At 49.1% G+C, this 22,102-nt stretch overlaps 9 protein-coding genes across 9 annotated transcripts; 3 read left to right on the top strand and 6 right to left on the bottom strand.

The window, feature by feature from the left end:
- Nucleotides 1-155: 155 nt before the first annotated feature.
- N7520_007451 (zinc-binding alcohol dehydrogenase family protein) lies at nucleotides 156-1,193 on the bottom strand (the record flags this gene model as incomplete). The annotated part of the gene is made up of 1 exon (XM_057141385.1): nucleotides 156-1,193. The coding sequence occupies one exon, from the start codon at nucleotides 1,191-1,193 to the stop codon at nucleotides 156-158; it is 1,038 nt and encodes a 345-aa protein (XP_056995391.1).
- Nucleotides 1,194-1,696: 503 nt separating this feature from the next.
- On the bottom strand, nucleotides 1,697-3,201 carry N7520_007452 (M20 family metallopeptidase; the record flags this gene model as incomplete). The annotated part of the gene is made up of 5 exons (XM_057141386.1): nucleotides 1,697-1,935; nucleotides 1,992-2,122; nucleotides 2,177-2,578; nucleotides 2,628-3,010; nucleotides 3,067-3,201. 5 exons carry the CDS (start codon nucleotides 3,199-3,201, stop codon nucleotides 1,697-1,699), a joined length of 1,290 nt encoding a protein of 429 aa, XP_056995392.1.
- A 967-nt stretch (nucleotides 3,202-4,168) lies between these two features.
- On the top strand, nucleotides 4,169-5,343 carry N7520_007453 (uncharacterized protein; the record flags this gene model as incomplete). The annotated part of the gene is made up of 2 exons (XM_057141387.1): nucleotides 4,169-4,861; nucleotides 4,912-5,343. The coding sequence occupies 2 exons, from the start codon at nucleotides 4,169-4,171 to the stop codon at nucleotides 5,341-5,343; spliced, it is 1,125 nt and encodes a 374-aa protein (XP_056995393.1).
- A 659-nt stretch (nucleotides 5,344-6,002) lies between these two features.
- Nucleotides 6,003-7,935, top strand: N7520_007454 (uncharacterized protein; the record flags this gene model as incomplete). Its single annotated transcript, XM_057141388.1, has 9 exons — nucleotides 6,003-6,130; nucleotides 6,185-6,278; nucleotides 6,330-6,469; nucleotides 6,513-6,671; nucleotides 6,742-6,760; nucleotides 6,821-7,165; nucleotides 7,218-7,384; nucleotides 7,448-7,688; nucleotides 7,744-7,935. 9 exons carry the CDS (start codon nucleotides 6,003-6,005, stop codon nucleotides 7,933-7,935), a joined length of 1,485 nt encoding a protein of 494 aa, XP_056995394.1.
- Nucleotides 7,936-8,253: 318 nt separating this feature from the next.
- Nucleotides 8,254-10,020, bottom strand: N7520_007455 (sugar porter family MFS transporter; the record flags this gene model as incomplete). The annotated part of the gene is made up of 3 exons (XM_057141389.1): nucleotides 8,254-9,397; nucleotides 9,458-9,658; nucleotides 9,716-10,020. 3 exons carry the CDS (start codon nucleotides 10,018-10,020, stop codon nucleotides 8,254-8,256), a joined length of 1,650 nt encoding a protein of 549 aa, XP_056995395.1.
- A 2,204-nt stretch (nucleotides 10,021-12,224) lies between these two features.
- N7520_007456 (Carboxylesterase type B) lies at nucleotides 12,225-14,187 on the bottom strand (the record flags this gene model as incomplete). Its single annotated transcript, XM_057141390.1, has 7 exons — nucleotides 12,225-12,346; nucleotides 12,412-12,814; nucleotides 12,885-13,395; nucleotides 13,483-13,567; nucleotides 13,613-13,797; nucleotides 13,854-13,858; nucleotides 13,915-14,187. 7 exons carry the CDS (start codon nucleotides 14,185-14,187, stop codon nucleotides 12,225-12,227), a joined length of 1,584 nt encoding a protein of 527 aa, XP_056995396.1.
- Nucleotides 14,188-14,753: 566 nt separating this feature from the next.
- On the bottom strand, nucleotides 14,754-16,985 carry N7520_007457 (uncharacterized protein; the record flags this gene model as incomplete). The annotated part of the gene is made up of 1 exon (XM_057141391.1): nucleotides 14,754-16,985. The coding sequence occupies one exon, from the start codon at nucleotides 16,983-16,985 to the stop codon at nucleotides 14,754-14,756; it is 2,232 nt and encodes a 743-aa protein (XP_056995397.1).
- Nucleotides 16,986-17,701: 716 nt separating this feature from the next.
- N7520_007458 (Spg1/Tem1 GTP-binding protein) lies at nucleotides 17,702-18,932 on the bottom strand (the record flags this gene model as incomplete). The annotated part of the gene is made up of 3 exons (XM_057141392.1): nucleotides 17,702-17,800; nucleotides 17,851-18,218; nucleotides 18,281-18,932. Coding segments are annotated over 3 exons (1,119 nt in total), but the record flags the coding sequence as incomplete, so codon positions are not given.
- A 546-nt stretch (nucleotides 18,933-19,478) lies between these two features.
- Nucleotides 19,479-21,098, top strand: N7520_007459 (ribosome biosynthesis protein RRB1; the record flags this gene model as incomplete). The annotated part of the gene is made up of 3 exons (XM_057141393.1): nucleotides 19,479-19,677; nucleotides 19,752-21,015; nucleotides 21,074-21,098. The coding sequence occupies 3 exons, from the start codon at nucleotides 19,479-19,481 to the stop codon at nucleotides 21,096-21,098; spliced, it is 1,488 nt and encodes a 495-aa protein (XP_056995399.1).
- Between the last annotated feature and the right edge of the window lie 1,004 nt (nucleotides 21,099-22,102).

Here is a 22,102-nt window from a genome sequence, read left to right on the forward strand (position 1 = left end):
TCCCGATGTCGGCTCTAGCCGGCTTCCCGAAAGCGAAACGATCTACGCTACAGTAAAGTCTGTTCGGTGCTTGCCTATCGGGCCGATTATGAAAAACTCTTCAAGTTCATATATAAGTTGAGTCTTGATTTTTGTGATTGCTATCTGCAACAAGTCTAATTTGTCTCCGCAACATTGTAAACCAGCTTCTCGCCGCTAACCTTGTCGTTCTTCAGGAGCTCCAGTCCCTCGAGAACTCCTCTCAGACCACCAGGGTTCACCTTAGGGGTGTGCACCTTGACCTTGCCTTCAGCCAGAAGTGTCGCGGCCATCTTCCAGAACTTCGAAGCGAACTCAAAGTTCTCAGGCTTAGCCGGCCAGTGCTGGCCAAACTTGTCAAAAGCTTCACCAACCGCAGTGTATCCCAAAGTCATCTTGCAGCTCACATTCTCACGCTTAGGTCCAGCTTGCAGCAGAGCAGTGTACTCACCACCGGTGGTGGAGATCGCATTATCACAGAACTCCGCACTGCTATCGAGCGAGATGGTATCGAGCACAAGCTTGAGCTTGTCATCAGTGGACGCACGAATAGCGGCGGCCGATTTGGGGTCCTTGTAATCGTAGACCTCATCGGCACCGAGGCTCTTAACGAGATCAAAGTTTCGGGGCGAACAGGTGGTCAGGACCTTGTAGCCAGACAGCTTGGCGAACTGAATAGCCAGGGTTCCGGTCGCGGTCGATCCGCCATAGATGAGGAGGGGCTCAGGGGTCTTCAGTGGCTCGGTGGGTAGGGCGAGCTTCAGGCTTTGGTATAGTGATTGGCCGACGGTTGTGATACCGACACCGAGGGTGGCAGCTTGCTGGAAGCTCAGATTGTCCGGGATGTGGATCTGGAGATCTCCCTTTACGACAATGTACTCGGCAAAAGCACCGTCTTCCTGTTGGTTGACGTTTCCACCGTGGGCAAAGCCGCAGATACGGTCACCCTTCTTAAATGGCGTCTTGACGTCCTTGCCGACCTCTTCGACCACGCCAGCGTAGTCGCAGCCGATCAGTGAGTTGGGTGGAGAAACATAGGCAACGTGCTTCCAATCGGTCGGGTTCAAGGCAACAGCTACGGTCTTGACGAGAATGTAGTCGTCGCGGAGCTTTGGCAGAGGGCGGTCGGTGACTACGCCTGCCTTCTTGGGAGATGTGATGACAACAGCTTTCATTTTGGGGGGTTGTAGAAGGGACGGGTATGAGATGAGGAAATTATTGATTAAGTAAATTGTGCGAGTTCTTGAGAACTTATAACAGTGAAAATTGGCTTGAGAAAACTCAAAATCAACTTCATGGAATACAACGGAAGCTTAGCAAGCAATAATTGATAATTTTCATGTCTTTCATCATTGCCTCCACATACAATAGACGCTAATACAAAATAGGACACACACTAAACCATATGCGGTCTAATCGCCGCAATGAAGCTTAATATTTAAGCACAAACCCAATGACCCGTGGCTAATAGCTTAATAATGAGATCATGTTTACCGAGGTTCTTTTTACCTGCTCCACTCTGGATTACAATATCAATCCGTCACTCACGTCCAGGTAAAAAGGAGTATTGAATGACATTCATCAAATGTTTTCTATGTTCACAATTTCAAATGCTCCAAATCCGTGCAGTAAAATGCTCGAAAAATGCTAAAAAGAGGTAACCTATACCCTAAACGTCTCATTCGCTGTGCTTCTTGACAGTAACATCCCACTCGGCCTTAACTTGCTTGTAGAATGCATCGTCTGTAAGAAGATCCCACGCAGTCAGAGCCAGCATGGTACCCTGCTTCAGTGAGCGGTAGAAGGATTCTTCAGTACCCGTAGCCTCGGTGAAAGTCTGGTGGTGAACTGAGACCCCAGACGTACAAGGGACACCATAATAAGCGTGAATACCTGGGCATTCATATGTGACATTGCCTATAAAAAATCAGTCGGGTTGCAGTATAATATGATGTTGAGATAGGCTTTGTTACCAAAGTCTGTGGAGCCTGGCTCGACTCTGTGAATGAAGGGAATAGTGTTGTGGCCTTGAATGCTGTTCGTAATCTCTGCGTAACGGTTGCAAAGGCTCTCAGTGACGAGGGTATCGGTGTACATATTACCCCTAAGGATGAATTAGTTCATTAGTCCCACAGAAAAATGGTCGATAGATACGTACTCGGTAATTTTGACAGTGCATCCAGTAGCCAGGGCAGCGGCTTCAAAGCAAGCAAGAACACGCTTGCAAAGCGCTTCGAGTGAGCCCCGGGTGGGACTGCGCGCAATCCATACAGTCTTAGTATAATGTCCAATAGTGTTGGGCACGGTAGGTCCCTCAAGAACACAGCCGTGGATTCTCTCTGCGTCCATAATCTGCTGTCTCAAAAGAGCAACGTTGTTATAAGCGGCGACGGCGGCATCGAAGGCATTAACGCCTAGGTGAGGGCACGCAGCGGCGTGGGATGCTCTTCCGTGGAACTCCACGACCCACCGAAGCATGGCCAACGAGGAGCAACCTCCAACTGCGGTCACATTATCTTCGATAGCATTCTTTGAGATTTGATACGGCGGCACGGGATGTCTGTGATTTGTTAGTGGATGAAGGCTCTGGGAAGAAATCTGATACTAACGCCATGACAGCGGCATCAACGCCCTTTAGAGCTCCATTCTTACACAGAACAGCTTTGCCACCCTGATTCTCCTCGGCTGGACAGCCAAGTAGCTGGACACGGCCCTCGATATTGTTCTTCTTGATAGCTGCAGTAATGCCAAGGAAAGCCGCAATACTGGCAGCAGCGATCAAGTGATGGCCACATCCGTGACCAATGCCAGGGAGAGCATCATATTCGGCATTGATGCTGATCAATCTACCACCCTGACCGTAGAGAACCTCAAAAGCAGTATCGAGGGCATAGGCTTTCCGAGTGACCTGAAATCCTTGATCTTCAAGGAACTTGCAGATAGTGTCGTGCGCAATGTACTCTTCGAAAGCGATTTCGGGATTGTCGTAGATCTGGGTTGGAATTAGCATTGATTGAAAAGAGTGATTGACTTCATATGAATACTTACGTGCTTAATGACTTGACGCAGATCAGTGGTAGAAGTAGCAACTCTGGCCTCGACAATTTCTTGAATAGCCTTCAATCTCTCAATACCCGTGACCGGGCTCAAGTTGGAGGTGTCGTCGTTGGCAATGGAACCCATGGTTTCTGGATGTATAGTTCTTTCAGATTTTCACGAGAAGATGTTAATTGATGTGAACGAGAGAAAACATTCATGGGACAGACGGCATACTTATAGTACATCATTTGATCAGAGTCACGATTCCCGCGAGTTCATGACAGCATTCATTCAGTCATGGAATCCGTGTTCAAAGTACTCCATACATGTTTCAACTACGGAGCCCCATCAGTTCATAGTATAGATCATCCCAAGTCAGTTACCCTCGCCAAATAGTCATAGGCACTCGGCAAGATTGAACCAATAGCATGTCAAGAGTTCCTTATCTGGTGGCGTTATCTTCCTTATCTATGAGTTCGGCTATATAACAAACCAAGCAACACCCCATGTCTGTTGGCGTGGTTTTCGTCCTTTATACACTGTTTGTACTTTTTGTACTTTTTGCACTTTTAGCCAATCGGCTTTCACTTTTACTCTTGTGACTTTATACTTATCCTTCCTCCGCGGGTAAAATCGCCGGCTTCATGTCTGGTCTCAACGGGCCCCGCAGTAGAAGTGGTAAGCTATCTCACATTGGGTTTATCGCTATCGGAGTTCTTGTTAACAATTCTTTTGCTTATCAGGATGTTGGACATGCCGAACTCGCAAAGTCAAATGTGACGAACTCCGACCAAAATGCAACAGATGTATTAAGCGAAACAGAGAATGCGATTATGAACCCCGGAAAAGGGCTGTCCGGGGTAGTGGCCAAAGACCCCACAATATCCACACATTGTATCCGAAATCGAAGCCGATCACGATCGCTCCACAGATCATCTCTCCAGAACCTCTTGGACCAGAGCCTGACTTGCCTTATGGAATCAAGACTTCAGATTGGGCACTTCCTCTTACAGCCACAGATCGCCGAGCACTGAATCATTACGCTGTAAATGTTGTGCCGCGGATGATCTTAAAAACTCCTCGATGGTCATCCTACTCCTACGCGCTATTAATGTGCGCGAAACATCCACTTCTCGCCCACCTAGTCACGGCGTTTTCTGTCCGCGATATGGCCATGGAGAATGAAACTGAGCTACTCACCATAGCGATGGAACACTACCAGAAGGCACTATCACTCTTCATCGAGCACCTTTCGGCCCCACACGTAACAGGATGGATCACATTCCCGGCGTTATGGTTATTCATAGTCTATGAGCAAACATATGGAGATGATCCAAACGTACTTCAGACGCACCTTCGGGGAGTGCGGGACATTCTTATTACCCACGGATCCGAAATCTTGCCTGGATCGTTGCACCATGAAGAAAAAGCGGGCCAGGACGCTCCGCCGAAATACTGGGTCCAGCCGCAAATGATCGACCGTATGGCATTGTGGACAATACACCATGATGCTAAGGCATCTACGTTTGGCCTCGGGGCTAACATAGTGTCTCTGTTGGACGAGCAGTACCCCGGAGCGATAGCGAGAATATGTCAAACCTCTGCTAATGCGCTGCACGACGCTTGGGGCTCGGAGTATCCGGTCCAAGAAGAGATTTGGGACGTACAGACTGAGATCCTATTTGTTTTTGCACATGAATCTGCAATGCTACGATATGAGCTATCAAATATAGAGAGGGATGGCGATGAAATAGACTCGTATAAGCTGCTTCTATTCAGTCGCAAATTGAAGGAGCTACAGGAAGTAGGTACTGGTTTAAAGAAAGATTGTTCGATGGCTGACCCATACTATAGAGGGCATCCAATCTTATTACCACAGCTCTATCGCGAAGAGTTCAGAGAAGCGATTTACTCTCAAACACATGCCTAACGGCCGCAGAGATCCTCGCCCTGGTCATACGACATGATAGACTACTCTATGAAAACCAGTTATCATCAATCGTCTCACAAGTACTTCAGATTTGCCACAGTATGCACGAGTACGAAGGCGATGGTTATCTATGGCGAGCCGCGTGGCCTATGTTCGTGGCCGCGTTTGAGACAAAAGACCCGATCCACCAAGGCTGGATTCTAGAAAGATTTGCCGCTCTTTCGGCTGGTGGCCAAAACATGCGACGCGCTCATGATCTCTTGAAAGCCATGTTTATGGACATGAGAACCAGCACCGGATCAGCGGACTACCTAGCCTGGATACGAGATGAAAGATTTCCACGTTTCGTGATATGACATGATATCCGAGGATCAGTCGAGTTAAATACCTCTGTGGCCAATGAAGGATCTTGAATTAAACATTCCCATTGGCGGCATACTTTAATATGCTTGCCAAGTTAGCATAAAGCATAAAAGGAGGAGATAGTGCTGCACTAGTAGAGGTCGGCTCTTCACAACTACCATTGCCGAATTAGAATAGCCGAAGTTGAAGGCCGAAGTCTAAGATTATCGGCTCCTCAACCAATCAAGCTACTTGATCGAATATTCATCTAGGCATCAACTTATCATTGAGCTCACCCTATATTCGCGTAGATTCTAGAATCAGACAGGCGCTAAATTAAACCCAACGCCCCGACCCCGATTTTTTACTGGCATAGATAACAACTCCGCTTCTATGGGGTACTTTTCCGCTATCTCGACATCTTCAAGCTTGAAATCAGAGGCTTTTTTTTGATAAGACGCAAAAGATAGGGAAACGTAATATACCTGAGCAGTGAACCTCGGAATCGTCCAAAGCTCAATCTAAGACGTCAGAACCATATATAAAACAATCTTGTATCAGGTAAAAGTATACAGTCAACACATATCAATTACTACAAATATTGAAGCATTAGCCTTTAACCTTGCAATTCACTTTCTTTGGTTACTATATAAGTTGAAATATGCTGTCCGCCATGGACCAACTGTCCAAGAAAGCCGATCTCAAAGCCCCATGCGTCGATGTAGATGAGGATACAGGCACAGGAACAACTGAAAGTGTACAGATTAACACCAGCCGAGTGTTGAGAAAGATTGATTCCCGGTATGAAGAACCAATTCACCTAGCATAATGTTCTCATGAGCTAAAAGATTGAAGACTTCTACCGCTGCTTGGATTTTGCTACTTTTTGCAACTCCTCGACAAAGTTTCTCTGGGTTATACTGCGCTCCTGGGCATCCGCACTGACGTAGTATGTTCACATGCCCGCAAACTTACTGTGGCTCCATAATTAATCCTTTAGGGCCTCGTTGGAGATGAATACTCCTGGATAACTTCCATTTTCTACTTTGGATACTTTGCCTGGTCGTTCCCCACGACTTGGATTATTGTTCGGGTTCCCCTGGGGAAGTACCTGTCTCTTGTGGTGCAAGTCATATCATTGTGATTTATGCGCTGCAATCTTACTAATATGCCCAATGTCTAGGTTTGCGTGGGGTGCTGTGCTTGCATGTCATGCAGCATGCCATAACTATGCTGGCTTCATGGTTGCGCGCTTTATCCTTGGTGTAATGGAGGCATCCGTTGCTCCGGGTTTTAGTTTCTTAACTGGCAAATTCTACAAGAGAGAAGAACAGCCACTGAGGTACGTCTTACTTCAAACTACTTTGCGTCCTTCAAATGTTGCTTCTAATATTGAAAACCATCTTTCATAGGCATGGTATCTGGTACTTGGTATATGCTTCAATCTGAACTTCACGCTAGTAGTATTCAGCACTAACAATTATGAAACAGGGCAACAGCTTTGCCGGTTTTTTGGGCGGTCTCATAGCCTACGCAATCGGGCATATCGAATCCACTCTATACACTTGGCAATATCTCTTTATCATCCTCGGATCACTGACATCCGCTAGCGGAATCGCTCTGTTCTTCCTTCTTCCCGATGGACCTGAAACCGCGTGTTTTCTATCGCCAAAAGAGCGTGTCGTTGCCGTTGAGCGTACCATGAGTGCCCACCAGAAAAAGGGCTCGAACAAATTCCAGTCTTATCAAGTGTGGGAGGCATTCAAAGATCCCCAGTCTTGGCTTCTTTGTTTGAACATGCTTGGAGTTATGCTTGTTAACTCAGGGTTGACTGCCGTGAGTACAAACAATCTACTCCAGTTCGCATTGCATGCTAATTTCACTCAAGTTCACGGGTATCATCATTGCTGGATTCGGTTATTCTGGACTTCAGGCGCTGCTATACCAGATGCCAGGCTCTGCGGTGCAAATTGGTTTAGTCACTATTACCTCTTTCTGCGGTAGTTACGTTCCAAACTCGCGGTGCTACATGCTAGTCATTCTTGCCTTGCTTAGGTATGTATGACCCTGCCTTGTGGTGTCGCTCAATTGATGTTATAACTCACTAACAGAAATTAGTATCATCGGTTGTGTCTTGGTCTATACCCTGGACGACAATCACAGACAGACAAAGCTATTCGGAACGTCGATCATGGGATCCTTTGCTTCAGGTTTGCCGATTAGCATGTCAATGGTGTCCTCTAATGTCTGTGGAAGTACCAAGAAGACCACGGTCAGCGCAATGCTGTTTATTTGCTACTGTGTTGGCAACATCATCAGTCCGCAGGTTTTCTTGGCAAGGGAAGAGCCTAAGTATCCGGTGAGTAATGGCTCCTTTGGATTATATAACTATTTGCTGATCTGTCATACTTTAGACTGGTATCAAAGTCTGCCTTTCTGGTCTCTCTCTTGGAGTTGCCTCCGCCATGGGCCTTCGGTTCTACATGCAGTACCGTAATTCCCGTGCGGTGACCAGTGCTGGTAGCTACGAGTCGGATGGCAGTAACACTGACGATGATCAGGACAAGACTGACAGGGAGATTCCAGGGTACATCTATCTACTTTAGTAAGCAGGTCATAGATGTAGCCCTTGTGGGATAAGAAATAATAGGGATCGTCTCAAAACTGGTGTCCATTATGCGCCAGGGGTTTTCAAGACTATAGATAATATGAAGATTCGTTGGCAAACACTCTATGGCTTATGTTGCATGAGTACATGTGTTCCCTAGGCCCAGAAAGTACCGTGAATGAAAATAGAAATAAATATTTATATTCAATTATATCTCATGAATCTTGTTTTACATGATATCGTCCAATAGATGAGGGCCTTAGCTCAAATCCAGAGAAAAGGAAAATTAATCTTCACAACTCCAAATAAATCTAGCTTATGAAGAAGCATCGGAATTGTTCTCGGTGTGGGCAGCCATAGACTTCTCACCCACGGCCAACCTCTCACCCAGAACCTCAACATCACCACGCTCGGCAGCGACAGTGCGCTTGGTGTCGTGGGTAGTCTTCCAAGCCGGAGTACCAATGTACGGGATACCGTTAGGATCCTCGAAGATCTGCTCTGTCTCCTCAAGAGTCTTGCCAGCAGTCTCAGGGAACATGAAGTAAACGTGAAGCAACATGACAGTCAAGAAGACACCGAAGACAATGTAAGTCTCCCAGCGGATGTTGGCAAATGCAGAGGGCACGAAGAGACCCAGGGCAGTGTTGAATGCCCAGTTGGCAGATGTAGCGAGGGCGACCGCCTTCCCGCGAACGCGGAGGGGGTACAACTCCGGAGGATAGACCCAGGACACGGGACCCCAGGTGGGAGCATATGACGCCACGAACAGGTAAGTGCAGGCAACGAGGGCCTTGGCGGGAGCGCCGCTCATGCGCATAGATTCCTCGGGGGTACCGTCGATACCGCCAGGGACAACAGTGCCGTATGTGGCCATCAGACCGGCGTTGGCATACATCCAGATCATCATGAAAGTGGCACCGATCAGGAGTGTGGGGCGACGTCCCCAGCGGTCAACCCAGATCAGAGCGGGGACGGTAGTCACGACGTTGATAATGTACTGGATGGACGAGGCGAGCAAGGTAGCGTTACCGGAGTAGCCAGCCATGCGGAAGACGTAGGTGATGTAGTACATCATGACGTTCATACCGGTCAGCTGGGACCAGATCTGAGTGAAGATACCGATGAAGGTGCGGTTGAGCATCTTGGGCTTGAACAGTTCCAGGTAGGAGACGTCAGCGTTCTGGCGCTCAAACTCGCACATCTCGCGAATCTCTTGCATCTCGGTCATGACGAAAGGGCTGTTGGGGTCGCCTTTGCCGTGGACGAGGGTGAGGACGGATTGGCATTCTTCCCAGCGGTCTTTGCGGGCGAGCCAACGGGGGGATTCAGGGAGGGAGATCATGCCGATGAATAGAAGGATGGCGGGAACCATCTGGATACCCCAGGGAATTCGGAAAACAGCAGTGCTGTAGGTGGTAGCGGTGTTTCCACCGATGTAGGAACAACCAAAGGAGATGCTGTGAAGTGGGAGAAACGGTTAGTTTTTGAATCCTCCTATATTCCATAGTGAAACATACTAGTACATGATCAGAATACCCCATGTGATGGCCCACTGCTGGGATCCAACCAGGCGACCACGCTTAGAGGGAGGAGCAAGCTCGGAGATGTAAACAGGAACCTGAGCAGATTCGATGCCGACGGCCAGACCGTTGATAACACGGCCACCAACGAGCATGCCCATGTTCTGAGAAGCACAGATAATAGCAGAACCGATAACCCTAGACGATACAATGTTAGTCTTGACTCATTGAAACAGTGACAAGCCAGTTACATACCAGATAACACATCCAGTCATAATAGCATAGCGACGACCAAGACGATCTGAGATAAAACCAGAAATCAAAGCACCAAGCCACGAGCCAGCGGGCATGGCAGCAGTAACACCACCCTGAGACAACGAGCTCAACCCACTACAGTTCTCGGAATCGTTGAAAGGCGGGCCTTCGGGACCGTGATTAAAATAACACTTGTAGGCAGTAGTATCCAAAATGGCAGACATCGACGAGATGTCAAAACCAAACAGACCACCGCCAATAACGGCGATGGCCGCAATGTAGTAGATGTTCCCCGCAAGAGGCATGATGGGCAAACTGAGACCTCAAAAGCTCCCAGACTCTATGATTAATTGGGGGAAAGGGAAAACACAACAAACAGCCGATCAATCCAAGTCCGGTTGTGGGAGGAAAGGGGCATTTAAATAGATCTGAGGATAAACTTCATACTGCATATGACAGAGAAATTCTTCAATTTACTTTTTTTTTAACTTTTGCAATGGTGGATTCAACATGGGGCCGGAATCATTGCGAGACAGCTCCACCGATAATTCCAGACATGCAGTGGGATCACTCATTCCGGGTAATGTCAGCCTGGGAGGAAGTCGAGAATAATCGAGTGTAACGTTTCCGTGATGTTGCCAAGACCCTGTTCGCGTGCTGCGGGGATAACCAAATCTCATTGGCCGAGACGGGATATTGAATCCACATTTCAATCTCTAATTGGCTGAAACCTGCCGATCTCATGAATGGATCCGGGGAATCGGGCCACGAGGGATGCCTATTCAAGACCGAAGCACAGAGTCATTTGGATTCCGTGTCAGCCATAAGCCGTGTTCGGCTCCCCGTTCGGCTTCCTGACGCAGTCGGCATGGTATTCTACACGGGAATGTGTAAATGAGATAAAATCAATCGGGTAAATGACAGGCTATAATAAAGTAGAGGGTCTTTCTACCCGAGGACCCTGGATGAGAAAATTACTTTCCATACCGCGATACAGAAGTCCAACACCAACTTGGAAATAATGAAGAAAACAAGGCATTAGTATGGCCGATCCCAGACAACGACCTGTGCAATTAGCGACACCACGGTCGGATTGCAGACATAAATTAATTGGCGCATATTACCTACAAATTAACCGGTTCTCCACTTAGTCTGCTCAGAACCAAATTTTCCATTGGAGTCTGGAGAGCTGGAGAGTCAGTCCGGGGCCCCATGGACGGGCCTTTAGCCAGAATTGGACGGCCTCGCACGGCATCTTACGGCTTTGACTGGCCGGCGCTCGCCGAAAGTGTGGGACTCGGGCTTCGGGTACCCATCCCATTCAACCTGGTACACTCAATTCCCTTGTTTTTTTTTTTAAATTTCTTTCAAGCCTTTTCCCGTGAACACTAGTCGGGTCGGTTAGGTTTCGGTTTGTGTGGATCCCAAATAAAAAAAACCTCTTATGATCCAAAGGGGGAGGTGTCGGGTTATTCCACCTCGTCTCCGCGTTGGATTTCATGCGGAGGTAAGTATGTCGGGGTCGACTATGACCGCGTTTGTTCACCGGGAGGTTATTCCCCAGATATTCCCTCCGCATTTCCATTTCAAGCGGGGGAGGAAGATAATCTATGCGAAATTAAGAAGATTCAAATTTCCTTCAACATCATCACACGTTTATTTCAATTGGTTATAGAAGGTAGCGCGGGCCGCCCGAATCCCGATAGTTTGTCAAGCCCGCTAATTGCCCGAGCCTACTACTGGAGGAAAAATTCTGGTTTTACGCATAAGACGAGAATCATATGATGTAATTTTCCATGGCGTAAACAAGCACTTGCGGTTGAGGCTTTTTGTCCTATGCGCCTCAAAAGTTAGTTAGCTGGTACCTTCTTGATGCGACACAGTGGCTGTCTCTTTGGGCGCGCTAGTGTTCATTTCCCGCGCCCCCTCGTCATACGGTGTAGGTGCACGGATCGAGATGGAACCATGGATTCATTGATTAGCCAAAACACCGCCTTGGTCGGCACTTTAGTAAACAGGTAACGGCCCGCTGACAGTAAGATCAATTAATCTGGGGCAGTGAAAGTACCGAGAGGGTCCTTTGTATGGCAGCCACTGACTTATGGCCTTCTATCTCTTGCCATACGCTTCGATATGTCATATCCACGAACCCAATTCCCATCAAGTTGTAATTTGACTATACCAAAATGCCACCAATACGGATTGGGCGGCCTTCTCTTCATAGAGGAAAGGTATCCCGTACGGTCTATGTTTCTGCCCTTTGCCCGAATTGGCCTAGTACGGTATATAAAGTGCCAACATATGAATGTCGAGAGTTCCGCTCCCTCTTTGATCAAACATCTGGAGCGCGAACTGTGGTTCATCAGAGATCGGAAGTTTGTAATTAAACTGGTCGGTACATTTACGCTTAAATGGATCTTAAAAAATATTGAAGTAATTCAGAACCAATTGCTCATTTCAAATCTCCAACTTAAAGCGAACACGTCCCTACGACTTCAGACAGACTTATCTAAATAGCCCCTCCCCCAAGGATTATATCCTCTTTGAAAGCAGTACATCCACCCTCAAACTGCCGCGGTTCCAAAAATTCTACTGTCGAATTCCTATAAGCCAGTCCAACCAAAGTTTTCTCTAACTCAAAGTCAACAAACTAACAATCTTCAATGTGGAAGAAGGCAACCACGAATCAAACTCACCATGTGGATCATACCTCGGCCATCCAAACTTCTTCAGTCCATTTTTCGGATCACTAGCAAAAGCCACCCAAGCCGAAGCCATATAATGAGAAGTTTTCCTTTCAGCTTCACTATCTGGAAGCATACTGATTTTCTCTGCGGTCCCGAAAACCATCGGCAGGTCAGATCCATGATAGGCCCCACTTCCAGGATAAAGACGAAGGTTGTCCCAGTCACCAAAGTATCGAGCCTGCCATGCGGGAACATTATGAGCTACCCGATCTCGGACAGCTTGTCCACTAGGACATGTAAACGCTGCAAGATTGAACTGGTCCCAGGAAAAATCGCTGACGGCGATCGTGCTTGCGTATGCGGCGAGACGGTAGAAGCCGGCTTCGTTGTCGTTGCTGGTTACTAGATATGGCTAAGATATTTTGTGATCAATCCTCTGCACCTATATGCAATTGTTTCACTCTGCTGTGGAGCCGACCTACCAATCTTGCGAACCTTCCTTCGGCGGATCTCTTCTTGTAATCACTAAATACCGTCATCTCGTCCACAACGGGATGGAATATCGGCTCGGGAATGGTAGCAGTGTCGAGCATGAGAGCATTGCTGGACGCGGTAAATATCTCCTCGGAAGATTTCTGTCGCATGCACTCCAGAACCTGATGCTCTTTCTCAGAGCGAGTTCCACATCCCAGAGACGCAGATATATTGTAAAAAGCATCTGCAGATTGCTGTGGTGTATTGGGTATGTAGCTCAATGCTGTTCCGGAGTGCGAAATGAGGCCACTGACGAGTGGGTTATGGGCCCAGGCATAGGAGTAGAGATCGACTGAGGTACCACCGGCTGAGGATCCGAATATAGTGATGCGGTCTGGATCTCCGCCGAATCCTGCGATGTTGCGGTGCACCCATTCAATGGCCAAGCGTTGGTCGAGGAGACCTACGTTTTGAGGGAGGGTTGGGGCGCCTGAAAAACCGAAGATGTTCAACCGGTAACTAAGTGGATAGATAGATTGCAAACATTAGTGCTCATGTGCATCTTCGGAAAGAGATATTTGCCAGAGAATTGCCGGATTCACTTACTTGATTGTGACTAGAAGAATATCATGCTCTGAGACCAAGACTTGCCCATCGTAGTATGGACATTGGGCACCAGTAATGACGAATCCTTTAGGTATTAGCCGGGTATTATTGAGTTGGAAGTCACACTCACGTCCACCATGAATCCACAGTAGAACCGGTTTCAGCTTGGATGGATGGGGTTTGGTCCATATATTAAGGTACAAGCAGTCCTCACTTTGTGGGCCTTGTTGCTGTAAAAAACCACTCATAACCCGAGAGTATTGAGGAGTTGATCCAGGATACAGTGGAAATGTCTCATTGTTGGATAGACAGTTGCTACTGGTTCATTAGATACTCATATTCGCCAACGGGGTCCGGTTACGTATACGCACGGGCCCTGTCAAGATTGTCAGTTGCGTCAATTTAAAGAGAAACGGGAGGAGAAATACACACATAGGCATTTGCTAAAACGGTCTGTTTGGATTCGAATGCCACTGGAGCCGCGAACCGTAGTTTGTCTATCGGGGGTGATGCAAATGGGATGCCTAGGTACTCAGAGGTATCGGGGAATTGAGGGCCAGCATGACCGATGATCAATCCACTGCTGGTTTGGACGGAGGCACCAACAGAGGATGAAAGGACCGAAGCGGAACATCCTTCAAACCAGACAACGGAAAGGATTTTGCATATGAAGACAGCCTGGGTAAGTTTGAGAAGGCCTGCCATTGCGAAATATATTATCGGAAGGTACAAATCAGCCTAAATGAACGAAGACAAGTTTTCTATATATAACTTGGTAGCTTAGTTTATGTGACTCGAATATGTACTGCTGACGAGATCTGCAGAATATCTGGAAGCTTATTTTAGATGTCGCGGTCAGTCTTCCAAATGTTTGTCCAGGTGAATGTCGAGAGATTCTTAAAAAGACTGCCAGGTGTGATTTATTGGCTCGTATAACCCCAAGGATTTGACCTTGGACGACATCATCTCATAACATTTGAGCAGTGCGCCAATTTGACTCATCGATATTCCTTGTCTGCTTTGGCGATTTTAAGGTCACACCAGATGTCACGTCTATGCTGGAGCATGTCCAATAGAGGTAATACGAGTCGGATTATCTCATTTGAGTGACAAGCTAGGTCTGCAAGTCGGTAATATTATTATAAATTTGAATAATTGCATCTCCATTCTCAAATAAACATGTCCCGAAGGAGATACACTCAAAACGCCGAGTCAATGATTACGTATACTGGTAGCACGTATGCAATTCGAGATGATCATCAGCATCATGATTATTTCACCAACTCCCACTCTGCAATAAATGCCCACGCCATCCCCACTCGGCCGCGTTGAGCTTCATACTCCTCTGCTGTGATGCCACGGCAATCCGTGCGCTCACCAAACTTGGTTAACACAGCAAGTAAGACTTTCTGGCCCGGTGCACCTAGCATCCGAGAATCAGGCACATCAACGTACCAGAACTCACCACCACCACCTGGACCGCGGCCAGGCATGTGTCGAAAGACAAGCTGGTCATCTTTACGTCCGTCGACGCCCTTGATCATGAGTAGGAATAGAGCAGGCTTGAGACGCGAGTGTCGCGCCAGTGTCCAGTGCTCACAGAGCAATCCGAACTGAAAACGTAGCGGGCTATGTGAGCTGTATACAGAGATCTCCCCGCCTTCAGGCTGCAAAGTCCGACGACCAATGCTGTTTTTATCGACATCATTGTAGGTTTTGATGGGTTTCAGCCCGGTTGGCATATCAGGGTTGATGAATGTGTATTCTTCATAGGGGACGATGCGTCCATCCTCGCGGAGTTGGTATTCTTTATTCTCAGGATAGTGCTTCAGACCAAACTCCTCGTTCGACATGGAGAACATGGAAGGGTTGAATTTTGGCTCGTAGGGCATGTCGCGGCCGTTGACACAGCCGGAGCCCCAGCATGGATCAACCAGTTTCCAGCGTCCGCCATCGATCTTCACAGCATTCCAAGCGTGGTCGGTCTTAAATGGCGGAGGTTGTGAGCCTGGTGCGACAGGGTTGTAACCGAAGCCCTTGGAGGCACCTCCAATCACGACAGCCTCCAATCCGGCTTTTGTGGCCAGCACAGCATATAGGCCTGCATAGCCTTCACAGACGGCCAATCCCGTGGCTAAGGTATTTTGGGGCGTAGAAGGCTTCACGTTGTTATTGAAGAACGCGACGGTATCGTAATGAATATTATGATGCATCCATGAAAAGATAGCCCTAGCCTTATCGGTCAAGGACGGGAATGGTGCAGTCAGCTCATTCGCTAACCAGCCTAAATCATGTGTTGGGAGGGAAGCACGCGGATACTGGGCACCACGGGCGTCTGGGCCAGAAAAGTCCCGGCATACCAGGCATTCCGTCGTCGAGCTAGGAGTCGGTATGGCATTTGCAGCTGGCATGGAGCCATGGAATTGTGGTTTGGTAGCTTGAAGTTTGCAAAGATCCGGACGAGATCCGTGGGGAATCGGGGGAGGCACTCCGTGTGGTGAAGGTGTGTCTGCTGGTGTGCTATTCGGCCTCACAGGGAGATTCGGACGCCTCATACCACCAAATCCGGATTGCCGAACATCATTCAGGGTCGCAGCATTTGAAGGTGGGGGCAACCTCCGTGCAGGCAGGCTTGGGGGGACGTCTATTGGCGCTTCATTCGCTTCATCCTGCTCATATGTGGGTGCATTCAGTCCGGAGGGCCGTCGCGTAGGAAGTGGCGGCGGTGCGGGTGATCTCTCAGATCGGATTGAGGAGCGCGACGGCAAAGTAGGGCGCGATGGTCTTGTTGGTGGTGCGGGGGAAGCCTTGCCCCGCAAGGAGGACAACTTGGAAGTCAACCCGTTGAATCTGGATTCAGACTTGGATTCGGGGAGCGGAGGCCGCTCTACTTCGATCGGGTCTTCTCTGATACGCCTGGGTGGTAGCACAGGTAGATCTGTCTCCCCCCACGCAGGGGCCTTGATGCGACTGCTGCCAGTGGTACCTGTCGTGGCAGTGGAATTGACAGACGTTGTCGACGCGCCACGTCCCAAGCTGTTCACTGTCGTCGCAGTCGTCGAGTGAGAGGCATCTGAGGTGATTGATTCGAGTGATGGTCTCCGTGACTGCTCTTCTGTCGGTCTGCGGGGTGGCAACGCGGGACGTCTTTCGGGTAGCTCAGAGCGTACGGGAGGAGGGGGAGGAGGCGGGCGGTCCCTTCGCATCGGCAGTGGAGGAGGGGCTTTCGGCTTGGGCTTCAGCTCCGGTCGTGGTGATGGCGTGGGAGGTGGAAGCACCACCGGTCGCTGTTCTCGAGCATCTATGGGCCTGTTTCCAATCGAGTCACCGTCATAAATGGACTCATTCTCATTGTATGATGGTGGCGGTCTGCTGGCAGATTGGCCGCGATCGGCAGTCGGGCGGAATAGAGGTGGCTCAAGGCCCGATGGGTGGGTGGCTTGAGATTGCTTTAGAGCAGCGATCCGATCTTGGATCGAGCCCAACTGTGGCTCTTCAGTCATGATACTTGCACCTTGAGAGCACTAGATTGGAAAGAAGAACAAGGCAGCTAAGTGATTGTAACCACCAAGCGCCAATCCACGGGGTGGCTTGGCGTTAAACTAACACTCAGCCTTGTTCGGGTATCGTTGTGGGGATCATTAAGCCGCAAATCAATAGCAGTTGCAAAGTCAAAGTCGCCCCAGATGAGGGGCAGATTTGTGATTACGCTAGATCCATGGGTCCGGATCTATATTTGGACTACATCCCATGGATCTATACTTGTACCTGACCTCTATAGAGTCAACACTTAATCTTTCAAATTTTTGTATTTCCAATATGTGATTCGGACTCCCAAACACCTGGAACGGCTAAATGGCGCACCTCTAGGGAAATGACCTAAAGACAGAAAAAAAAACCTAAGTACGTCCATATGGATAATGGATGAGGGATATACCCCTCACGAACAGGGAAAGCAAAAGAAAAAGTAACAAAAGAAACTTGAGAATAAGTTCGGCCGTCTACCTTCAAGACTGCAGACTTGGTGACAATTCACCTGTCTTTCGTCAGGAAAGTAAAGCCACACAGACAAAAGAAACGTGGAATACATGATTGGAAGAATGGAATGGAGGGAATTCACAAAATGGAAGGCCTCAATGGCCAGGAGTCAGCATCGTTCATCAAGAGCATCACTTCATCCCAATGTACATAATCGTAAGACAGACTAGGGATCAAGGCCTCAGACCGATTTGTACAGCAGCAGCGGCTCGCCGACGTTCTCAATCTCAGGGATCGTACATTTGAGATCGAATGCTTTGGCCAGAACAATCTTGAAGATCTGGATGGGCTTAGTTAGAACAGAGAATAATAGATGGAGCAGAAACGGACCTTTTGAACATTGATACTGTGACTGGTGCTGCTGAAGATCAGGCTTGCCTTCATCGCCTTAGCAAAGCGTTTTGCCTGTAGAGAGATCTCTTCTTGGTCTTCCCTAGGGAAGTTGACAAAGTGGTCATATTTGGTTCCAACCAAGAAGGGGATTGCTGTCTTGTTGAATCCCCGGCCCTGGCGGTACCATTCCTTAATGGAGTTGAGGGTACTCTTGCGGGTGAGATCAAACATGAACAGAATGGCCACAGCATCGTTGCAGACAAGCGGCAACATGTTGACGAACTCACGCTGGCCACCAAGATCCCAAATGGAAAATGTGATCTCAGTGTTGCGAATTGAAATGGTCTTCTCCATGAAATTGACACCTGCGGTGGAGGTTCTTGTCAGCGAAGATACCACAATTGAGTTTGCTCCCGTAAACACATACCTAATGTCTGAATGTAGTCCTCATCCCAGCTGCCCTCGACGTACTTGACCATTAGACTAGTCTTTCCGATCTGAGCATCTCCGACCATTCCAACCTTGATGACAACGCTATTCTTCGCCGCCTGTGACGACTGCCCTCTTTGGGCAACTTCTGACGGCTGTGGCACGCTGTGTCGCTCCGGACCACTCGAAAAACCGGAGCCGGGACGCGGTGCGACATTAAGCTGGGGCTGGTGGGTCATGGACGGTGATGAATTGAGATGAGAAGCCGGATCAACATCTTGAGGATGGTATTCAGGAGCGGAATGGTGGAAATCATTTGAACGAGCGTGATAGTGGGCTTTGGAGTCGCTAGCGTAACCATGATCGACCCGGACGTGACCAGCAGCGTGTTCGATCGGCGCAGCGACCGGGTCTACAGGGGGCTCTTGAAGATTGACGCTGACGGGAGTAGGCTGCTCCAGTGCTTGTTCAAGCGGCTGTTCCTGTTCGGACGGAACTGGCATCGACTGGGGGGCCTCTGACTCTTGGGGTTCGACAATCTGCTGCGGCTCCGCAACAGCATGAACCTCTGAGACAGGTTGCTGCAGCGGATCCATTCTGGCGCTCGGAGAGAGTATGTCAGGAAAGAGGGTCTTCCTTGCGTTGGCTAACTGTTCGCAACATGTTCGTTAGCGCCTGCGGGGAAAGGAGAGACCCATGTGATATATCACCAACCAGGACCAACCCCAGGGCCGGTTGGTACACCAATGGAAATTGGTTTTCTGGGTTTGAGGTTTGTCTTTGGAATGCTTACCTTTTCCTCCGACCGAGGGGGATCTGACGAATCGCCAGGGTCTGAGATTGGGGGGGCGCGAACCTATCGAGGGCGGTGTAAACAGTGACTCGACAAGCAGTGACGAGAATGATGGGAAGAAAAAAGAAGGGAATAGGAAGACAAGAAGATAGGGATTAAAGATTCAATGCAGGAACACGAAAATATTTGCGACCGGAGATTAATTATCTCTACACAGACTGACGATTCAGCTCTCTCAGCAACTTCACATAATGCGGGAAACATGGATCTGCGCTAGTCCACGATAGGACTAGTGTGAACACGGCTGTCGCCCAAAATTTATTGAAAAACTTCTTATCGCCGAACGAGCTTCCCCTCCATTCCACTCTAACCTTATATTCTTTACCTCTTTGCCATTTTTACTATGTCTAAGAGAGCTGCTGAATCCTCCGAGGAGCAGGATGCTGCCCTCAAGGCTGGCGACCGCCCAATGCTCGATGCTACTCCCGACGAAGTGGGGGAGTTCGAGGACGAGTACGAGGATGAGTTCGAGAGCGAGGATGAGATCCTGGAGGCTGGTGTCGACGGTCGCCCGGATGCAGAGCGTGAGGAGGAAGAGCGAGGTCGGTGCTACTGTTCTCAATGTCCATTTGGTCGCACTACACTGGTAAATGGAAACTAACGGTTTGAATTGCAGAGGGCATGGATGTCGACAAGCAGACTTTCATTCCTGGACGGACAAAATTGGCACCCGGAGAGACTCTTTCGCCCGATCCTTCAACCTACGATATGCTTCACACTCTTACCACAACATGGCCGTGCCTTTCCTTCGACATTGTGCGCGACTCGCTCGGCGACAACCGGAAGACATTCCCTGGAACAGTCTATGCCGTCGCCGGTACTCAGGCAGAGGGATCCAAAGCCAAGGACAACGAGTTGATGGTTTTGAAGATGAGCGGATTGAGCAGAATGGAGCGCGATGGAGAGGACTCGGAGAGTGACGAGGACTCGGACGACGATATGGGTGAACCCATTCTTGAGCACAAGTCCATTCCATTGGGCTCAACGACAAACCGCATTCGTGCTCACCAGACTCCGTCTCAGTCGGCGGATTACTCCAAGCCCCCACAGACCCTGACGGCTACCATGCTGGAGAACTCGCAGATTCTCATCCACGACGTCACCGCCCACCTTTCCAGCTTCGATGTGCCCGGCACCATCCTTCCCCCCTCCGCCTCCAAGCCCCTTTCCACACTCCGCATGCACAAGGCCGAGGGCTATGCTCTCGACTGGTCCCCGCTCCAGCCCCTTGGCAAGCTCCTGACTGGTGACAATGACGGTATGATCTATGCGACTACCCGCACCGAGGGTGGTGGCTGGGTGACCGACACCCGCCCATTCCTCGGCCACACCTCTTCAGTTGAAGAGCTCCAGTGGTCGCCCAACGAGCGCAATGTGTTCGCGTCTGCCAGTAGTGACGGTAGCGTGAAGGTTTGGGATGTGCGGTCCAAGTCTCGCAAGCCCGCCGTGGACGTTCACATCTCCAAGAGCGATGTCAACGTTATGAGCTGGTCCAACCAGACCTTCCACCTTCTTGCGACTGGTGCTGATGACGGTCAGTGGGCTGTCTGGGATTTGCGTCACTGGAAGCCCGATGCTGCGGCTCCTTCTTCCCAGATTCGCGCATCGCCTGTCGCATCTTTCGACTTCCACAAGGAGCCCATTACCAGTATCGAGTGGCACCCATCCGACGACAGCGTGGTCGCTGTGGGCTCGGCTGACAACACTGTCACTTTGTGGGATTTGGCTGTCGAGTTGGACGACGAAGAGAGCCGAGAGGCGGGCATGGCCGATATTCCCCCGCAGCTTCTTTTTGTGCATTATATGGATTCCGTCAAGGAAGTGCACTGGCAGGCTCAGATGCCAGGTACCCTGATGGCCACTGGTGGCAGTGGATTCAGGTACGTATATTCAAACACCATTCCAATATTTGCAATGCTAACCATAATCCCTTTACAGTGTATTCAAGACCATCAGTGTCTAGATGAGCGACCAAGCCTACTTGTAATTACCCTAAAAGTCATGTGTGATGTCCTGCTCATATACCATTCGAGCGCCGAGTCTTGCTCGTTAACGATTCGGAGTCGTAGCCTGTCATATAGAATTGATAGAGCAATGAACAAAATTATTCCCCTTATAAGATTTGGATAATCGAAGCATTCGAACGTTTTCTACAACTTTGTCTACTTACCTGGTGATTTCACGATAGTTTAATCACCTACAAAATCCCCAGTATATCCCACCAATCCAATCCCAGCGGAACCACATACCACTAATTCCGCATCAATCCCAGAACCAACCAAATCCCAAGTAACAAAAACGGATATGGAGGGGGAGGGGCAACCCGCTGCAATGCAAAACATGTCCTAGTGCGTGCGAGTTACATCTACAACCCGTCGAGCTCTGAGTAGTCCGGCACGAGGTACTCCGGAACTTGGTATGCACCTCGCGCCATGATTACAGCAGGTACGGTACCTGCTGTACTGTACTCGTGGTAATATGTAAAGAAGCCCTGGAAGGTGTGGTCCGCATATGTGCCCTATACATGGCGCTAATGTATCGCTGCGTATTACTTTCGGCGGATGGGTACATGTACGATTGTACTCAGTACATTTCTGTAGGACCGTGCTTGATCGCCAGTGCCAGGCGGTTGTTGGTGGCAGTGCGGTATTATTTTCGGCGCCTGGATGGGGCCGACTCGGGTGCGACTTGCAGGCTAGGCCAGTCGGTTCTATGATCCTCCTGCACTAGGCGGGTTTTAGTGGCGGGTGAGGGGCCTGTTTGGGCCAGTTGCGGTCCTCGTAGCTTGCATTTACTTTGGGAGGCTGCGGACTGTAGGATGATCGAGTGCGATCTTGACAGTTGGTATTCTATATCTTCTATTTTCCTTCTATTTATGTGGGAATGGTAAGTGGGTTACGGTGGCAACAAGGGTTATTCGATTCATCATTGATTCTGTAAACATGTTTTTTTTGTATTCTGCGCGGT

Source organism: Penicillium odoratum (genome assembly GCF_028828045.1).
Source record: "Penicillium odoratum strain IBT 22623 chromosome Unknown utg000005l_segment0_segment0, whole genome shotgun sequence".
NCBI classification, from domain to species: domain Eukaryota; kingdom Fungi; phylum Ascomycota; class Eurotiomycetes; order Eurotiales; family Aspergillaceae; genus Penicillium; species Penicillium odoratum.